This window comes from Drosophila santomea, chromosome 3L (assembly GCF_016746245.2).
Source record: "Drosophila santomea strain STO CAGO 1482 chromosome 3L, Prin_Dsan_1.1, whole genome shotgun sequence".
Classification (NCBI taxonomy): domain Eukaryota; kingdom Metazoa; phylum Arthropoda; class Insecta; order Diptera; family Drosophilidae; genus Drosophila; species Drosophila santomea.
The window spans coordinates 19,734,888-19,755,180 of record NC_053018.2 but is presented as its reverse complement, the minus strand read 5'-3'; the positions used below and the strand labels follow the sequence as shown (position 1 = coordinate 19,755,180).

The 20,293-nt window shown below is 41.5% G+C and overlaps 1 protein-coding gene across 3 annotated transcripts in view; it reads right to left on the bottom strand.

Annotated features, from left to right (window-relative positions):
• The window catches only part of LOC120450591, a 41,816-nt gene extending 21,523 nt beyond the window's left edge, over positions 1-20,293 (bottom strand). For 2 of the 3 annotated variants that reach the window (XM_039633712.2, XM_039633713.2), the window contains exons 1-2: positions 20,085-20,293; positions 16,094-16,280 (exon numbers count right to left, since the gene is read on the bottom strand). In XM_039633712.2, the coding sequence (XP_039489646.1) occupies positions 16,094-16,097 (4 nt within the window). In that variant the 5' untranslated portion in view covers positions 16,098-16,280; positions 20,085-20,293. The remainder of the gene's footprint in view (positions 1-16,093; positions 16,281-20,084) is intronic. The other variant, XR_005616287.2, reaches the window with a different exon arrangement.

The window sequence follows — 20,293 nt, the reverse complement described above, 5'->3', positions numbered from 1 at the left end:
CTTTTAATTTAAACCTAATGGCAGCTCGAGAGCATTTTTTCCAGTGCATTCGCAACAACTTAAAGACAAGGCCTAGCAAATGGCGATGGTGGCTGAAAGAATTCTCCCATTGCTAAATATTCAAATCAGGATGGAGACCGGGGCGTCGTATTTTGTATTTTGTATATTGTAGCTGCTGAACATTCTTCACGACGTCTGCTCACATCTGCCGTTGTTGGGAAATGGGAAGGAAAAGATTTTCCCAACCGCTTGGCAATGGGGCATAGTTCCTCACGAGTTTGAGTGCGTGGTGCGAAATAATGTTTCGCCTCCTGTTATTTAAAGGGTAAATTGTTGTTCCACCCAGTAATTTGTTTTTCATTTAAATTTACATCAGAGATATGCCTCAACCGTTCGAGAGGGAGAAGGTGCGAATTTAAATGGCTCAGGTTTTTTAGGTAACTTGGTTTAAGTGCCGAAAATCAATGCCGAAAAGAAGCCGCTGAGCGTTAGCCACTTTTGGCCGAAAGGCAGATGAATGGAGCACCCACAGAGCCGCTTTTTTGGCCGGCACGATGTGGCTTGCTTTCAGAATTTTGCAACAAATGGCAAAGAGAAATCGAAGTAGAAGTTGACGGAGGAATAAAAAATCAAATTTCAAGTGCTAGTCGAAAGCTATTTGCATAATGCGACTGCTGCATGAATAAACCATGTCGATCCAGGCTCTCCCAATTCGCGGAGTTTCCCTTCTGGCCCCCGTCTTCCCACTTTTCCCCCATTTTCCGGGTTTCCCCTTTTCATTTCCACTGTCTGTGGAAGTAAAACGTTTAAATCAAATCAGGCAAGGAATGTTTTTTATCCCGGCGAAAGCTGCAGACAGCAGAGGTTATGATGATGCCCACATATAAATCCTAAAGCGCATACGGAGAGAAAAGGACCTTGGCGGTTCATGTTAAAAGTTTTTAAAATAAGAATACATTTTGCGGAACATCTTTAGCAAAACAAGGCAAAGTAATGTATTTTAATGGACTATAAGTATTTCGAGTTATGTATTCTATACAATAACTGCTAAATTAGGGTCGTTTTCTCTGTGTGTGCGATAAGGTCCCTAACGCTTGATTGAACATTTCTCACCCAGAGCAGCTGCAAAGTACCTTTCCGCATACCCGAAAAGTTGTTCCCCCGCCTTCCTAAAGGACAATTTATGTGGCTTTAAGGACAAAAGCGTCTGCCGATGGGCCTTTGCCCTCATAAGTATGCCATGAAAAATGTATGGCGGCGTGCATAAAAAGCGTGCATAAAGGAAAACCCTTTGCAAAAATACACACACTACTGACAATGAATATCAAATGTCAATGACAGCCGCAGCGTGGAAACTATTCCGCAGGACGACCAGCACCCAGGCCAAATATGAAATAAATCACTGGACGGGTTATTGACACGTAAGCAAATATTTGCAGCCACCAAGGAAATGTCAACTTGTTCCTATCGACCGAGTTTGCTCCACCCCCTCTCCACGGGCTTTCCACCTTTCCAGCTAGCAAACACGTCGGCATGCAAAGCAGTGGGAAAACTCCGAAGAACTTTCCCCCGGAAAACTGGCAGCCGCCTGCCGCTCGTCAACACTGCGCTAGCATGTCGACAGCAAAGTCCACTTAATCCAAATTCTGTAAAAATTGTCAGCGTTGGGAAATGGGGAGCTGCTTTTCCTTCAACGACGTTGACTTTCCCGGCGATAAGGACGGCAATGTCAACCAGCTGACGTGTGTGTGTGTGTGTGAATGTGTGTTTGTGTGTGAGAGGACATTTCAGTGGGTGAGTATGTGTGTGTTCTGTTTGCGTGGCATGCCATGTCATCAATTTCGTCTTGAATTTGTTTACCCGTTTGGCCTGGTGACTGTCGTTTCTGCGGAGTGCTGGGAAATCGAGGAAAACCGGGAATGAGCTGAGATGAGGTGGATATTTGCCGTAATTTGAGAAAGAACCGTTTACGGCACAGGAAGTGTAACATGCTCATCTACCTCTAATAAGGTTGCTATGAAAAGTTATTTTCCAACGAAATTAAACTGGAATATATGTATTTTTTGTCTTAATTAATATTTAATTTAAATCCATATGACCAACTATAACTTATTACATATTATAAGAGAAATGAAGCTTCGAATGCTACACATCTAGGTCTACACCATTTCTGAACAAAATCGAATTCTGAATACTGCGAATACTGAATACTGCATTTTCGTTCCTTTTGTAAATATTTCCTATAGCATCCTCATCTGTTTCGTGCTTAAAGAAATCTTCCTCTATTTAATTCTTGTCATTAGCAAGGTTTCATTCACATTTTCTCGAAGTAAGCTATATGAAAGCAGTTTCTAACTAACTCCCTTCAATAGATACTGAATTTCCCGATGAACAACTAATGGCCAAAGGGATTGCGAACATTACTCAGGCTAACGAGTGAACGACTTTACAGTTCAACAACATAATCAGGGTCACGATGCCTTCCGTCTATTTTGGCGATGTCTGCATCATCCGGTGAGTACACGCATTTTCTCCCTGGTGAAATGTTCACTGCATGTCCTTAGGGACCCACACACAGGTTGCCACTTCGTCATCCGGGATCCTTCAAGTCATCGCATCTTTCTTCGTCCCCCGCATTCCGCAGTTAAGTGATTGGTGAAATGTATTTGCATAATTTTTACAGATTTCTCAATGGCTGTCATGCATAATGCTCGGTAAAGGACCTGCCGAGCAGCAGTTGCACTGATAGCACAGGTCCTGTAGCCAGAGATCCTTGGTTAGCCACCTAAGCCACCATCCCCCCCCGTCCCTTTTACGAGTTGGCAAACACGCCAGCTAAGCTTCTCCTTTGCCGATGGTGATGGAAGTTTTTTGCATATGCGAATATTTTATGCAGATTTATGTCAACTTTTTCGGGCCACGTGTCCTGCATCCCGGCCACGTGCATTTATTGAATTAGTCTGTGTGTCGGTGAGCCGCCTGCCAGCCAGCGTTGTAAACTGCCCTAAAATGTTGTAAATTTTTCGGGCATCAGCTTGTCCTGACACCGGGAAATTCGGGGCGTGGCAGAGCAGGAGGTAGAGGTAGAAATAAGTAGAGAACACGGGCCCAACTGTCAGGCAAACAACGAAAAGTTGTTTGTGCCCTACTCAGAAAGGCGCCTCCTGGCCACCCATCTACCATTTACCATCTACCATTTGCCCACCCAACCAACACCCACCCACACACGCATGCAAGACAACAAACATTCTCATTTGTTGTTGCCGATGTCGCCTGTCGCCGAAGCCTGTTTCCTGTCGCGTTGCGACCCACTCCCCACCTCCTGTGCTGCTCTCCTGTGACCAACCACTGCCCATTTTCCCCGTATTTTCCTTGCATATCCTGTAATCGTGCTGTAGCGAAGGTATATTGGGGTTTTCATCGGGAATGCTGCAGGAGAAGCTTACTTTATATGCTAGCTAAGTTTTCCCGTTCTTCATACAAAAAGTTTTGCAAGTCTCTCGTTATTTGTTAAGGTGAATAATTTGTTAGAATTCGCTTCTTTTTACCTTAGAATCAAATATTCCCCGAAAAATTTCAAAAAATTATATTATAAGTTTAATATAAGGTAAGTTTTTAGTTTGTTTTTTTAAGTAGAGGGTATTCTTCAGGGAAAGAGACCGCATTATTTCCTATGTTTTCCATTTTTTTAACAGAAAGAGAAAACTTATCTCCAACTTTGTGATGATTTGCACAAAGAGACAACAGAGAAGAAGGGCAGGAAAAAAGACTTCAAGTTGGAGCTTGAGATTGAGAATGAGAATGAGAATGAGAACGGGAGCAAGTTTTCCTTCTTCAAGTTGTCGCTGCGACTTCTTGTTTGTGTTGTGCGCAGCTTTTCCATTTTCATTTCCTTTATGCCGTGTGTGCGAGTTTCCCCCGTCAAGTTGGCCGAAGACTGAAGTGGGACAACACTTAATTTTGTGTAAGTACTCACTCAGCTCATTAACTGAGCCAGAAAAGGAAACTGGGCCTCGTCTCGCACCGGAAAATGCAAATACCGAAATTCAAAAGCCCTGGCCCCAGAAACGCAGGGGAAATTAAATTTAAGCACCGAAATGGACGAGTAAAAAGAGGCTCCCAAAGAAGCATGAGCAGAATGGCTAAAGCAATTTACCCATGGCTGTGCCGCATCTTCTTTGGGCCAAGTGGTAAAATGGGTAATGGGAATTACAGGACGGCGGAGGAGGGGTGGCATTCCGTTTAGTTAGCGCCAAGTAGAGCCATCAATCAGGAAAACACACTCACGCACGCTTGCACGCTCGCACGCATGCAATCATTGTGAATTGAGGCGGGGGTGTGGGGATTTTCCGGCGCTTTCCTGGGGCTTTTCAGATGCGATCGTTGACCATAACTCAGCTTGACGCTCCCTGGCAGTTTGTGGTCAACAGCAAAGCCAAAACTGCAGTTTCTGCCGCTTGAGTTATGGCCATAAAATGGCATTCAAAATTGCGGAAATGCCAAACCATGAATTTCTTTGAAGCAACTGAATGGAAATTTTTTGGCAGAAAATTGCAGTTTCTCAACAATGAAATGGTTGTGCCATTGATATCGAAACTATCACTAAATTTCACTATTTTTAGATTAATGGTGTGTGCAACTTGAATGGAAGTGAAGTGACGCATTGAAAGTTTTAAATTAGTTTTAAGATCAAGATGCCATTAAAAAGTCCCATTCGCAATGCTGAAATGACAAGCAATAAATTTGTTGGTGGCAGCTAAAACAGCTGAGAAAAAAGTACTCAAAAAGTACTAAAGTGCATACATAAAATATTTCCTATTAAATGACCTTTAAATCTAAATTGTTGCTTAAAAATCGCTCTCAGAAGGAAAACATTCCGTTTAAATTTGGTTTAAATAAAAGTCTAATTAAAAAACTAACAAAAATGTATTTGATTAAGTACTTAGTGATTAAAAACACGTTATTAGATATTAAATACAATGTCACAGTTTAAGACAGAAATATGTCAAATGAGATGTCAAGTAAATTCACTTTGCCCCGGAAAAGAAAACAATTTCCGGAACTCGTTCTCCAAACAAACGAGACCTGTCAGCTAAATAAATCCCAAAGAGTTTTTCTTCTACATCACCTGTGAGACTTCCCACGCAGGATGTCTCTTACGACTTCAGGATAAACACTTCTTTCGAATTTTCCATCAGGAATTTCAATAAAATTATTCTAAGCCCAAGAAACCCTGAAATACCGTCAAGCATAAATATTTTTTTCACAATATCGCATTCAAAAATAAGCTATTGCTTCGCAGATATGGAAATGCTATTTGAAAACAAGAACTGAGGCAAGCCGAATCTTATTTCCCTTGCAGTAAGTAAGTAAATTTACTAGGTATAAGAACAGTTTATGGCCGAAAACAACAAAATTATGGCAGTTACATGTATACCGAATTTAAACACTTTTTGATGCAAACATTGAAGGTATATTTTTCCTTTTTTTATTATTTATATGTACCTGTTACAGATTCACGCAGATAGCTTTAAAATTGAGCTTATAGCTTGCGCAACAACGGACGGACACGCGACTATATAAAATATATTTCGAGTCGAAGGCCTAAGCAGCTAGCACTCGTTAAGTTTATATGAGGTTTAGAATTTAGTTTTAAATTTAATTTGTTAAAAAAATAAAATATATTTATATATACTTTATTTCGTCGCGAATGTCCTTCTCACTGCGTTGCACACTTCTGACGAATTTAAAAATACACTCTGAAAGGGTACAGTAACAATAACATAACAAAAGATCGATAATATTTCAGTTTTACTACTTATCTGATTTGAATTTGCATGCCCATCGGTAATTTTATATTTTAATTACAAATTGGGTAACATACTTCAGAATTGTTCGTTTGATTTTAAAAAGCTTTTGGCGCTTCAACATGAGAGTAAGATAAAACCACTTCAAGTAATTACAATGCACAGGAGGGCAGCACAAATTACAATAGGGGAAGCCATCCGAAACACAAAAAACAAAAAGAGAGCATTACAATATGAAAATATATGTAGATGCGCCGACCGCAAAGCACACATAAATATGTATGAACAAACAAAACCACAATGGCAAAACAACATTTCACTTAAATTAGAAGCGAAAATGGCGGAAAAATAATTCAGAGGAAGTCCCCGTCTGGAAGGCACAACCACACGATTTTATTTCAGACAATAATATCTGTGTCAGCCACAACAAAGCAACAACAGCAGAAACGGCAACAACAACGGTTTGAAGAGGGGCATGCCCTGTGTCACGCCCCCTCAACTCGCAACCCACTTCAACCTGGTGGCCAGGTAAATGGCGGCTAAGCACCAGGAACTCAAAAACTTAAATCTCCGTGTAATATTTTTCCATAAAACCAACCGAGGAGTTGGGAGCTCTGGCCACATATTTAATGCTGCAAGTTGAACTGCCAAGTGGGCCAGGCCAGCAGGTGCTGATAGGACTCATTCGAGTTGCAGCAAAAGTTCCATGGAGTTGCAGGAGGAGCAGGAGCAGGAGTGGGAGCAGGAACAGGAGCTGGGGTAGCTGGAGGAGCCACTGGAGTAACTGGAGCATGCAAAGCACATCCGAGTGGATGCAATGGGTCTCCGGGGAGCGAACGGAATGGCTATTGCTCTGCTGCGACAGGTTTAAAGAGGTCAGCCTGCTGAACGGGCTGAACAATGCTTAAAACGGACCCAACTGGGCATTCGGTTTCTGGCCAGGAAGCGATGGTACGAGAGTCACCAGCAAAAGTTTCCCATTCAACCAATTAGCCAGAGATTATTTCATCGATTTTTGCTAACTCCCTTTGGCAAACGGAATTGTCAGGGAGCGCAAAGGATGCAAACTAAAAGGCACAGGGAAAAATAAAAGAAGAACTTTACTTCTAATAAACCATATAGCTCAATAGGTACACCTGTTGTCCATATATTAAATTAATATTTAATATTAAGTATTTATATAATTTATTTGGGTTGTCAAGTATTTGTATTGTTTAATTGTTTAATTGTGTATGTGAACCATAATTAATATATATGATTCTATTCTTATACCTAAACTTCTCTTTTAAGTTTTCAAAATGCGTACTTTTAAAGTCTTTCAAATTAAAAATTTTTAGTTTTTCCTTTTTTATTTTTATAGTTTACCAGTTGAGGTAATATTCTAATTTTTACTGTGCAAGGACTGGACAAAACCACTTTTGCGTGCGCCCAAGACAAAGACAAAGCCAACTCAGCGGGTGATTCCGAATCCCCCATGCAGCTGGGATGCCGCCCGCTGCTCCGACTGGCTTTTGTGCGGTCCAGGATCCCAGCATTGCATGTGTGATAAAAAAGGATAAGAGGGAACTTTAGCACGCCCACCCCAGCGCCCCCGAAAACTCCACAAACACCCCAACACCAGGACGCCATCCGCTGCCAAAGCCAAGACAATATGCTCAGGGCTCCGTGGATAACTTCGTGGTTTGACAAAGCGACGACGACGGCTTGGTGTTGGCGTTGGCGTTGGCGTCAGCATTGCATGAAAAATGGCACTTGATAAGGTGCCCGGGGGTGTGGCAGCAGGACTCAGGACGCAGGACGGATGCAGGACGGAGGAGTCATCCTGTCGAGCAGGAAGTGTGAAGCGGCGTGCATAACAAAATGGAGCAGCAGCAGCAGCAGCAGCAGCAGCAGCAGCAGCCTGCAAGTCTGGTGTGCTGGGTGTGTGAAGGCTGGTGTTGGCTGCTGTTTTGGGAGCAGCAGCGAAGTTGCATTTTGCCCCGCGGGCTGCCATTTGTCTCTCCACGAGTTCCTTTAACCCCCTTTTTTCCCACTGAGTAAATAGCAAAAGACGCGTAAGGATCCGAGGATCCGAGGACGTCCCACTTCCACCCACTCCTGTGGCTTATGGCCGTAAGTAAGTGGCTCTTGGTTAGTTCGTTTGCGTTGCCACTTCCGCATCACGAGCGCCGTTGTTGTGGCTCCTGTTCCAGTGAGTCCTGACCAGGAGCGTCTTGTCCCAATTTGGCCACCAGCTCTGTTTCCCAATTGGCTCAGCAAGCGGAGCATGATGACCTCCGGAAATCGCTGTAATCAACCTAATGGATAATAACCAGCGGAAGTCATAATTGTGCTGCTGCAAATGCAACTGCCACTCATTACTGTCAACGATCATTACCGAAAGTCTGCGGAACGAATCTGGAGCACGGAAAAGAGGTCCTTGCAGGGCAGCTCTTATTTGTTGCCATCAATCTGCAAATGGTATGTGCTTCTTTGTCTTTCAGTAAAGGATTTTGGTTTGTGTTGTGAATTATAAACGGGTTACCTAAGGTAACAGAATGGCAACCGAAACGAGAAAACTGCATTCATCATTATGCCACGGAAGTATAATACCTTTTGTTTTTGTTTGTTTGAGAAGTTGTGACAGCAGGAACAGCGAGCTTAAGCAGTCTCATCCCTTAAACTAGCTTTGACTTTTCTTATCTTTCTATTATTATGTAGCTTAAAGGATTTTCGCGAAACTGAAGCTTTGAATCGGTGCACGACCTTCGGGTGACAAAGTGGCAATGCAATTTGCAACACAATGTCACCATGAGGGCGCCTCGCAGGATGCTCAATGTGTGTGATGGCCTAATCAAGGACAGCTTGCTAACGGAGCCATCTGCCGTTGGGTGCACCGTGACTTCACTGCCAATTGCAGCAAATCAGCGCGGAATTACCCCATCGATAGGCGAAAGAAGGGCGAATCGGACGACAAGATGACTATAGCATGCTTTTCTGGGCCCTCAGCTGCGCTCGTTGCAAATTAACTTAATGCTGTATTTCCTTGGGCGGGCGAGGGGTTTAAGGGAGCGGGACGCATCCTGGTAAGTTTGCTTGTCTGCTTCCGCTTGGCAAAAGTGTCCTTGAGTGCTGCTAATGCCTCACTGCCAAGGCGGGGGAAACGGAAACTGCCGACGAGACAAGTCGCACATACACTTAACGAACGGGCTAATGGCTGACTCCTTGCCTCCTGGCTCTTGCATCTTGGCACTTGGCAACTTTTTGCTTGTTAAGTTTTTAATAAAATAAGAGATTCCTCATTTCCCCAAGTTGTACCATCCCCTTTTTCCCGGCGAAGCTTCGAGTGGCTGCACTCCATCTAGCCATAGATAACTTGCCGCATGAAAACATCAACAGCAATTGAAGCTTTCCCCCTTCCGCTCGCCAGTGAGCGGATATTATAAATTTTCAATTTCATATCCTTGCTCTTGACTTGCTGCCTTTCAGCCTTTTTAGTCGGCGTCTCGGGTTCTTGGTTCTTGGTTCTTCGGTATTTTTGCAGCGCTCTAATGAGTTTTCCCTTATGCCGAAGCGCTTAAAATGAAAATATGTTTGCTTTGTGGTCCTGCATCCTTCGCATCCTATCTCCACATCCTCTTACACCTCTGGTTAAGGTAGTAGACACAGAACGTCTTTGATTTTCATGAGACTCCGCTTAAATGCATTTCCAATATAAATACCGTGAAGTGCTGATCTTTTGTTTTAATGTAAATATAGCTTTCTTGCAGTTCTCTTGTCTTATATTCACCTAAACAGATATTAAAATATATTTAGACATGCGGCGCTACTTTTGCGACCACTGCTGTAAAAGCTCATACACTGCACTGCATTTCGATGTGAGGCTTCTGCTCAAGTACTTCGCCACTTTACTTTTTCCTTTTTTTGCGATCTGATGAGAGCGTATCCTTGAGTTCTTTTTCAGGTCCCTTTGTTTTCTCCTCGCAAGATTGGGAAGGTGCTGAGGCATGCCAGCAGCAGGATAAATTCAAAAGGTAGCGACCGACCGTCTGGCCAGGGATTTGGGGGCGGTGGATTTATGTTCCATCCATTCTGCATATGCTGATTGCTATTTTCTCCATTCACGTTTTGTGGGGCTCTTTGTTGCCGCTCTGTGTGAATTATGCCATCGATTTGGGCTGCCTCTGCTAATATTTCCCACAAATGGAAACTTTTCGAAGTGCTCTTCAAAGGCCAAATAAAGTTAGTTCGTTCGCATGCCGAGCCACTAACTCAGAACTCCACTTCAATCCTACTTTAAGGTGAATTAATTATTATATCAGATATCAGAGGTGTGCATTAAATTGAAATTGTTTGTTCTAAAATAATAATATAAAATGTATAAGATAATATTGCAAACTTGCAAAAGGAGAAACTATTCAATTAGGCTTAACCAAGAATGACAAATGACAAATTTTCAAGGAATTTATTGATTTGCTTCAAGTGATCAAATTATGATTGACCCTTTAAGCTTCTCTGAATGGTTGTTTAAATTTCATAAGCATGTAAAATGCTTCCGAAATCATGCGCTTTTCCGCTTCTGTAGCTTCAGTTATGCAAATGGAAAATTGCGCAAAAGGTATTAGTCAAAATTATTGGCAGTCGCGTTTCATTTTCACCCATCATTAGTGGCAGCTACGCAAGTTGTATTTAATTTAATTGCGCATAATTTGCCCTTTTTATTGTTGTCGCAAAAGGAAGACTGTATATTATTCAGTCGGATGACGACGAGGTGGGTGTGGAATATGAATTACAGGAAAAAAGAGGAAAATGTCAGGCGCGCAAAAATGTCAACACGACATGCAACAACATGGACCACAACAACTGAGCGTACAGCAACAATGGGGCAAATATGCAACTGGTAGAAGGCAAGGCAGGTGGGCCGCAGTTGTGGGCGTGGCCCTCTGGTACTTGCTATACGAATAGTACCTGGTAGCACTACAGTAGTTTGCAGCTGCCGTTGACACAGATTTAAGCTCGCAAAGGCACACACACATGGTCCCATTCGCACGCATATGCAAAAATGTGGCCATAAATAAGCGTTGCACACTTTTAAGCATGCATTAAATGAAATTGTGGGCGTGGCAGGTTGGGGGGCAGCATGGGGCGCTGGTGAGGGGATGAGGGGGTGAGGGGGTGCGACTATAGTTTCATTTCAAGAGGCACCTTTTAGACGATCCGAGAGCTGCCCCAAATCGATTTTGGATAGGCTATTACGGCGCATATTGCATAGGCCACACTCGAGGGCGCTCATTTGGGGAGGCGTCCATGGAAGGGTTCATCCAAGTGGGCCACCCACACCGTTGCGACTTATAGGTGGTTAAGTGCTTCAGCCGGCTGGGTTGATAATGGTGCAGCATTATTACAGCGTTTAGGCACGATATAGTCGAAAGTGCAGAAGGAAAATTATAGCAAGTCCTTTTGGGGCTTTGTTAAATAAATTGGTCGATTAAATATGCTCAGGGCATTCAATAATGTTATATGATGTTTATTAAAGATTTCATATTTGTGAAAATGAATTCAGACTCTCCTGCCCAGTAGAGTTCCCGACAGTGCAGCTGCTTCATAAGGACCCGCCACCCACCGAGTCATCCACTGCCACTTGGGGCGTGAAAGTTGAGTTTCATTTGAATGTACCCAACTTTATCACTCCGAAACGGGTTCAGCAGGAGGAAAGAGGATCAAGTTGAGGCAGTGATGTTTGCACAAAAACCCTCTGACCGAGGGAAAATATCAACACACATAATAAATAAAGAAAAAAAAACAAGTGGAAAACGGAGGCAAATGCATCGAACTTACACACTTGTACACTTGTACATTCGCCGAACATTACTTTGCATAACACATATTTCCGCTCTCTGATTTCGATTTAAATGCAGTTGTACTTCTTTATTGAATTTTATTTGGAAAAAATGTCCGTTATTCAATTGTAAATCCAGTAGAGCTTATTTTAAAACAGAATAAATGCATATTTCTGTTTCTGTTGGGCATTTCGTGTAATCATAAATAAAAAGCAAATTGTTTTGTGGCCGTAAAAACACTGGCAGATCTCTGCCGGCGTAAAACTTGTTTATTTGCAGGACCCTTTGTGTGTGTGAGTTTGTTTTGTGTTTAAAAGAAAATTTCTCTCATTGCCAGTTTGTTGTTTTTCGCCTCGTTGTGGTGCGTAATGGGGCAGCTGGTGCTGGGGATTTGTGGATGGAGCAGGTTCTGGAGCTTTATTAGAGCCAACTTTCTGCGAAACGTGCTGGGGGAATCCGACAGGATATATGTAATAAGGATATGCTCGCCATTAACACGACGTCTTTGGAGGCAAATCCTCCGGCATATAAAAATAAACAGAACACATAAACAGAGGACATAGGACAAAGGAAGCCGATGAAGCTGGTAACGACGGCATTTGCTTATGCCTGCCATAATTCATACCGAACAGTCCAAACAAATAGAAAAACACACGGATACACTGGAAAATATATTAAAACCTTTCCTCTAATAGGATATAAAATCCTACATCATATAACCATATTTATAAAAAGGTAATAAAACTACAACTTAAGAATGTTGAAATGATTGTTCAATTATTGGTAAGTATCAACATTTCTAGACAACTTCTTCACATCCCTACATCTTCTGTGGTGCCCTTCAATTCCCTTTTCCCTGTGAAAGAAATATTATGAATTTTGTAGTAAACGCTTCAGTTACAACTAAATAATTTCGAACTTTTTCCCAGTGCACCACAACACGAGAATCATGCAGACTTTGATAGAACAATTAAATGGAAATTGGTAGGCAGACATGGCACACGCTTAGAAAACGACAATGAGACGAACGACATGGCATCGTTTCCAGAACTCGTTTATGCCACAATAATAATTCGAAGACATTTGTATAAATTTGCTATTGCATTTTATTGGCCCGTCCTGTGAGTCATAATATTTGCATACGTGTGCGTTTGGCATACATAATGTGCGCCTTTATGGCTCGTTGCGTATACGCAACGTGGCAAATGGCAAATCAATGCAATCAGTTCGAGAAATTGACCAAATATTGTTGCTAAGACAAAGCCAATGTTCGCCTGATCAGGCTGTTCAATTATATGTAGGATATATACATCTGTGGGTTTCATTTTGAATTTGGACCGAAATGTTTTTCCTTTGCCCTTTTGGAAGCCATAAATTATCATTCGGTTGCGGAACTTTAAAGAAAACTGTTGACAACGCAAAGGCAGCAGCGGTGCAACAGCAATTTCATTGACACACTTTTCCGCATTTCTTCTCTTGCGGAAAAACAAGGGAAAACGTGGACTAGCAAAATCGATGGCCTGAAAAAGTCGGGGCGAGAATAAAACAAAATAAAACCGAAAGCAAAGTCGCAGTAAATCGCACACAATTCGCCACCCTCCGCACTTTCCCCCATTTTCCCTCGAATCTGTGGCAGTTGTACGTGTCATTTGGCTGCAGTTTTATTTGCTTGGCCATAATGCAAGTTTATGTTTATGGTCCTGCTCCGAAGGGCTCCTCGCTCTCTGGTGTGCCAGCTGGAGCAGTCCCTGACTCTGGCCATTGAAGTTAGCTGATCTTGCACTCGGCTAAGCGGAAAGCACACAAAGCATAAAGCTGGGCGAAAAACAAAAAGTGGGTTAAAAGCTATGCCTTTTTTTGAGCGATAACTGTTTTACCCTTAAGTTGTGACATTTTTTCTTAATAAAGAAAATAAAAAATAAATATTTTTAAAAAATATTTATCTATTTGCGGCTGTGTCGAGCTCTCATTGGCTCTTATTAGGCCTAATTTAATTATAAATATTAAAATATATTCATGTTAAAATATATATTAAAATATATATATGTTACTTTTACTTATAAGACCATAGGTTTTTTTTAGTAATTACGCAGCTAGCATTACAAAGCTTCGAACTGAAAGGTGAAAACCTTATACCCTTTCACATTGGGGAACTTAGGCCGCTGACCCTAATCGTTGGCACATGACGTCGCAGCGATTTTCACGAGATGCTGCAAACTGTTAAATATAGATTTTGCTTGGCATTCTGCAGGATGAAGGCAGGATGAAGGACCTGGACTTGGGCACGTTTCCCTTGCGCTGCCGAGCAATGAAATGGTCCTAATGCCATTTGCAAGTGGAGCGGATGGGAAAATTGTGAAAGTGGAGGCATTTTCACAGGCTGGATGCTGGCTTTTCAGCTGGCAGACAGACGGGCGACAGTTTTTTCGTGGCGAAATAAAAATGGAAAGTTGGCATAAAAAGTAAACAGCAGACTGTTCGAGGGGAAGTGGCGCTGAAGGTAACTAAACGGAAAGCAAAAGCCAATGCTGCAAAAACGAAATCAGGTCAGGGATTTGGTTTTGGTTTTGGTGGCAGAATGCTTCTCTCTGCAGTTTTCCTTCCATTTTTAGTGTTGCTTTGTTTCGCTTTCTTTTGGCTTTCGCCGCATACTTTTTATTTGGCTTTTTTAAGCGGTCCTGGGAAAAAGTAATATTGAAACTACATATACGCCGCGGTGGTCCCGATGCAAGCATTAATTTAATTACAGCCAGCAGACGACAAACAACAAATTGAACTGAAAAGCCGGCCAAATGAGTGCACCACATATTCAAGTCTCTTTATGCTTTGTGTGTCACTAGAGCAGTCAGTTGGCAGTTGGCTAAATGGGGGTTTCGGGTTGGCCAGAAGGGAGTGGGGTATTTGCCCGACAACCGCAAGCTGCATTTTTAATTGCGCACACGTGCGAAGCAGCAGCCCCAGGAAACCCGAAAGGGGGAGAGTCGGGAGGCTGGGAGGTTGGGATACTGGGGGTCTAAGAGGAGCAGCTGGAAAAGCCGCCCGGAGGATGTGGCAGCTCTACTTGAACTCATTCGGCGTGGAAATTATGGCACGCTCAAGTTGATTTTGACAGGCAGCAGGCGCAAGAATTCCCAGCACAAAACTCAAACGCAAACTCACAACCATACGCACACGCTCACTGTGGTATGCATCCTTGAATCCTGGAAAAGGTTCGTCACAGGGACAATTTTGAAAAACCCTATTTAAGTTCTTTAAAACTTTGTTAAGTATTTTATTGTTAACTATTAATTTATGAGTTTGGCTTTAAGCTTGCTACTCAATAACATTCAATTAAAACTATAAACGAATGAGGATTTGTATTAAAATTGGGAAATTGGAAAAGGTTTGTTGCGCTCGATTTTGCCTTTTATTTAAGTCAGTGGAGTAAGTCTCCAGGTAAGTCTTAGGTATATTAGGAAATTGGTTTTTACTCAGCTGGCTCTTTTTATGTCTCGATGCATTTAATTCTTTTAAGTGATGCAGTGTAGAAAATAAGATCAAAAAACATGAAGAAGGCTATCACATAACTTCAAATATTGGCCAATACGCAAAACTTGACTATAAGCTTCTTCTATTTGCAAGTCCACACATTTTTCCCAGTGCAGCAATAAGTGTCTAACGCGCAAGTGGCAAAGCAGACTTCTGCTCCTGGGCAGGCTCTTAATTGATATGCAATAAACATTGGCCACCGAACGGCAGGCGAAAAGGCAGGCAGTCGAATCGATGGAGGAGCTGGATGCTTGACTGACAGACAAAAGCTGGCACAACTCCGACAAGTAAATCCGGGCAGGACTCTGTTTTTACCCGCACTTGCCACTTTCTCAGCTTCTGTTTTGTTTCCTTTCAGACGCTCCCATTTCCGTTTCCGCTCTGTCTCCTTTCCCTCGCTCCTTCCCTCCCCTGCCTGTCAGACTTTCAAGCTTAATGCGCTTAGTTGTTCTGACTCCATCTGCGTTTCTGTTTCTGTTTCTGTTTCTGGCCTGGATCCGCTCTGTCTTACTTTGTTTCACCGAATGCGAGGAGCAATGTTGGGCATTGTGTAACATTTAGGAAAATTGAATTACAATGTATTTTGGTAAATTTAGCAAAAATTGTTGCCTCCTAATTGAGTCTGTGTGGTCGAGGCTCCAAACGCTTGAAATGTACGCATTGTGAATTGTGCTACAAGCCCATTGAGCCATAATTAAATGGTTATCTTTAGTCGCTGAGAATGCTGATATAGCTGAAAATTGTCTGCAGTTAAATACTTAGTACAATTTACTAATAATTAGATTTTTCAATAGTCACATTGTGATGACTGCCAAATGGACGTAGATGAATCCCTTGGTAAACAAAGGAGTTCAGTTAAGATTATTAACATTGAAGTCCTGTTTAGCTCATAGATTCTTCAATATATTCATATAAAATGCAATGGTATTATTTACTTACTCATAGCGTCAGACGCAACAATGCTGGCTGTTGAACTGTATGCCGTTTCGTAATGGCTTTGGTTAAATTTTATCACGTATACGCCTAGTTGCGCATTGTAGGTTAGCACCAATGTAGAGTGGATGAGCTTTATAGTAATAATTCACAGTTAAATTTGAAGTTTGCGCTTCGATTCGCGATTCCTATGCTGAATTACACACAAAACAGACAAAATGGACAAAATAAAATACGAATTTGTTATAACAGATGGGCACGCACACATTGAGATAAATGCCAGCTGCTGTTTTAGATGTCGATGTGTTTTTGTATTCCCACGATAGTCCTACAAATTTGTCGCTGCTTTTGATTGCCATTTAAATGTGCATATTTAATTTGTTTATTTATCGGATGGAGCGAGCCTTAAGAGAAGAAAAGCACGCAGCTGAAATGCAATTTAGGTTTTCATTTTAATTTATTTATGGCCATTTATTTAAATTCTTCCAAAAATATTTGCCAGAACGCCATTTTATTTGAACGCCATTTTGGCTTTTGTTGTGATAATTTATGCAAATTATTTTCGAGTTCTCCGAGCCAGCTCAGTGGAGCATTTCTCAGTCGGCCATTCCCTATGGGTGCCGTTTAAATAATTCATTATTGATTGGCAAAAGATGTGTCGAATGGATAAACTTTGACTGAACTCAGATGAATCGACAGTAATTGATTTAAATTTCAATGATAATTCGTGTTGCCTAACTGTTACATCGATTGAGGTATTTAGGTGGAACTATGGAAAGGAAATAATTATAATTTTTATTAATATTTCATTTAGCCCTGTTTAATTTCAGCATCAGCAACCAATAGATTTTAATTAATCTCACATACTATTCAAGTCGAAAGCACCAATAAACCTTTATATCATTGAACATTTAAATTATCGCCTGACTGAACAGATATCCGCTAGTTTTCTGCATCATAATTCTTGCACTCCCTTAATCTGCCTTTGAGCCAAAGGATTTTCCCCGCCCCTTTAACTTTGTAAATGGAATTTGCGTGCAATTAATAAATTGTTGGCTCGCTTCTTGCGGAATTTATGCAACGCACAAAATTAATATTAACGCTTGAGCGTGTAATTGCCGTTTTGCTGCAAACAGAGAGATTAAACCCAAACGGTTGATTAAATTTTTATGAGTACAGTTTATTTATTTACTGTTGTAACAATATAATTTACCACTAGTTAGTTGACAGAACTCCTGAAGTGAAATTGTTAATTAATGTGCAAGTTAGCATGACACGTGCTCTAAACTTTTAATTACCCTCTTTTCTTTGTCAAACTTCGGAAATAGATTTCCAAAGTTTTCTTTCTCCTGATTCTGTTTCAGTTCTTAGGCCTTTACAAGTCTCCAGTATTAATGTAAGTCTTACTAAAACATTTGCTAGCAAACACAAAATATTATATTTTTTAGTTATGATAATTATTTAATAACATTTCATTGGAAATATAAATTTCAAGTTAAGGTATCGAGTTGTTCAACTCTTGAAGGAAATTAATTATTATATAGTACTAATACCTTTACCTTACATTTATAAGATAACTTAGAAATGGCTTAAACCTTAAAGTTTTATATCACATACATTTTTAAAGACCTTCATAAAACTCATATACCATATGTTTAATGTTACGCTGATATTATATGTATATAATGTCATTTAATTAAACGCCCGCTTTGATAACCGCTTATTACACTCGTTACTCTTGGTGTTAAAGGATATACTAGATTTGTTAAAAAGTATGTAACAGGAAGAAGGAAGCTTTTCCTCCCATATAAAGTATATACATTCTTGATCCGTCGATCTGCCCCTGTCAGTCCGTATGAACGTCGAGATCTCAGGAACTATAAAAGCTAAAGAGTTAAGTTCCAAAAACAGCGCAAGTTTGTTGACCCATGTCGCCACGCCCATTCTAACACCTATAAACCGCCCAAAATTGCCACACCCTCACTTTCAAACAATTTAAAATGTATTTTATTTAATTGTTTTTTTCCTATTAGCTGAGTAACGGGTATCCAATGGTCGGGGAACTCGACTATAGCGATTTCTCTTGTTTTTAATAAAATTGGCAGCTGGCGAAATTATATTAGGGTGGAGTTGCGGCGCTTTCAGTAGTTTCACTTTTTCCTGAACCAATGTCCAATTACAGCTTTGATTAATTTAAAATAATTAAAATGCCGCATATAAGCTTGCGTAAATCCTTTTTGGAGCTGCCGAACCCTTTCCGAACCGCAAATATTATAATGTGCCCTTATCCCTAACTGATTTTCAGTGGTCCCAATCATTCCCAAAATTTTGGAGCACTTGAGCGTTGCTAAGCAAGATTTATGAGCCGCTTGAGGGGATGTGCCATTGGCATAGCTGTAGCCCTTGCACTGGTTATTTACTGTTTTTCTTTTTGGTATTTTGTATTTGCCAAGGTCTCTCCGTTTGTTTGCCATCTTTTGCGGCCTCCGAAAAGTTTTCAAATGGCCTTGCTCTTTTCGGGCAACCCCAACCCTCCTTGAGCATTTGTTCTCGTCTACGGGCTGTGGCAGTTAAATAATTTAAAACATTTGAACATTTTGGGGCAATTTGGTTAATGGCCTGTGCCGGCCAAAGGGTTCGAAGTCTCAAGTCTCCAAACGGGCTCGTAAATAACGCCAAGCAAAGATAACGATTGGGCTGTCTCAGCTGCCTAATGTGCCCTATCTGAGGAATCCGGCAATAGGGGATAAAAAAGCCAGAAAATAACCAAAATGTACCTTAGAGGTTCAGAGCTTTAAGAATATGTGACGCAAGTCCTTGTATCGCTCGTTTATGTGGCGCACTAGTTCAAGGACTTGTCCAACTCGCTCCAACCCAATTACGCAAAACTGCACAAGCTCACTGCCCAACAAATCACCGGCACACAGAGCAGATGCAGAGCTTTATTAATTAGAAATATGTTAAAGCGTACATCTATATTTATTTATATATACATCTATATTCAGAAGAGCATTATGTTAATGTGCATTTATTCATTATATTCATAATGCCTTGTTTTGTTAGTAAGAAAAATATATTACTTAACAAAACGGATACTTTACTGCAACTGAAGCGTTTTAATACTCGACAGTATAATTGTGGTGTATTGATACTTTAAAATTATATATTTTTTAATTGCTGGCAAATATCAGGCACGTACTGTACGTGGTCACCCTTATACCAATGTGCTTTCTCCTGTGTTCGTTCGTACGGCAAATAAATGGCTTCCAACCTGCCCTGGCAACCTTTAACCCTAAAAATGCGACCCGACCTAGAAATGTGTGTTTGCCCGCTCTCACATCACCATAGGGGTATCCTTTTCTGCACAAAGCTAGCGTGCCATGAATTTTTGTTTATGCTTGCGGGCAGAAGATAAACACACTCACACACACCCCTACACTCTCGCTATGAAGCACACACATGTACCGCGTAATATGTGCCAATGCCAAAGGATAACGCGGGGTGCATATATCCTGGCTGCCGACTGACGACTGACAACGACATAACCACAAGCAGATAGCGCAGATTATGCAAACGTTCAAGGACACCGCTGCAACGACGTGTGTGTTGGTGCGAGCCTTTCAAAGTGGCGCCTGCAGGTTATGCAACACTTTTGTGTTTGCTATTTCGCCTCTCCCTCTGAGGCCTCTGTGCTAGTGTGTGTGTGTGTGCGCAGTGCCTTTGAGTTGTTCCAAACTCTGGCTTTAATTGCTGGCAATTTGTCAGGCTAATTTGCTAAATTTGACACCTCGGCGAGCACACACACTTGCAAATTAATGACGTCAAAAATACAACTCTCGCTCTCTTTCGCTCTCGCTCCTCGGTCAGCGTTTGTGTGTGCGTGCCAACAGCAGCTGGGTGTGTATGTGTATGTGTGTGCGTGCTGTGTTCACTTTCACTTTCATTGATTTTCAAGCATCGCAATGAATGCTGGTCACCACACCAAAACACCACTCACTAGATATTCCACTGGCTAAAAGCAGAAGTGGCACCTTTGCTCACAGGATTTATTGGCCAACTTTTCGCGGGAAATATTTATTTTTAGCTTATATATAAATTTATTTTTTACTGAACACTTTCTCTGGATTTCTCTCGGTCGCGTGGCATTATCGGCTCGCTGAAAGGGCAGCCCACAATTTTCAACGTCGAACTGCGCTCGCTGCCAAA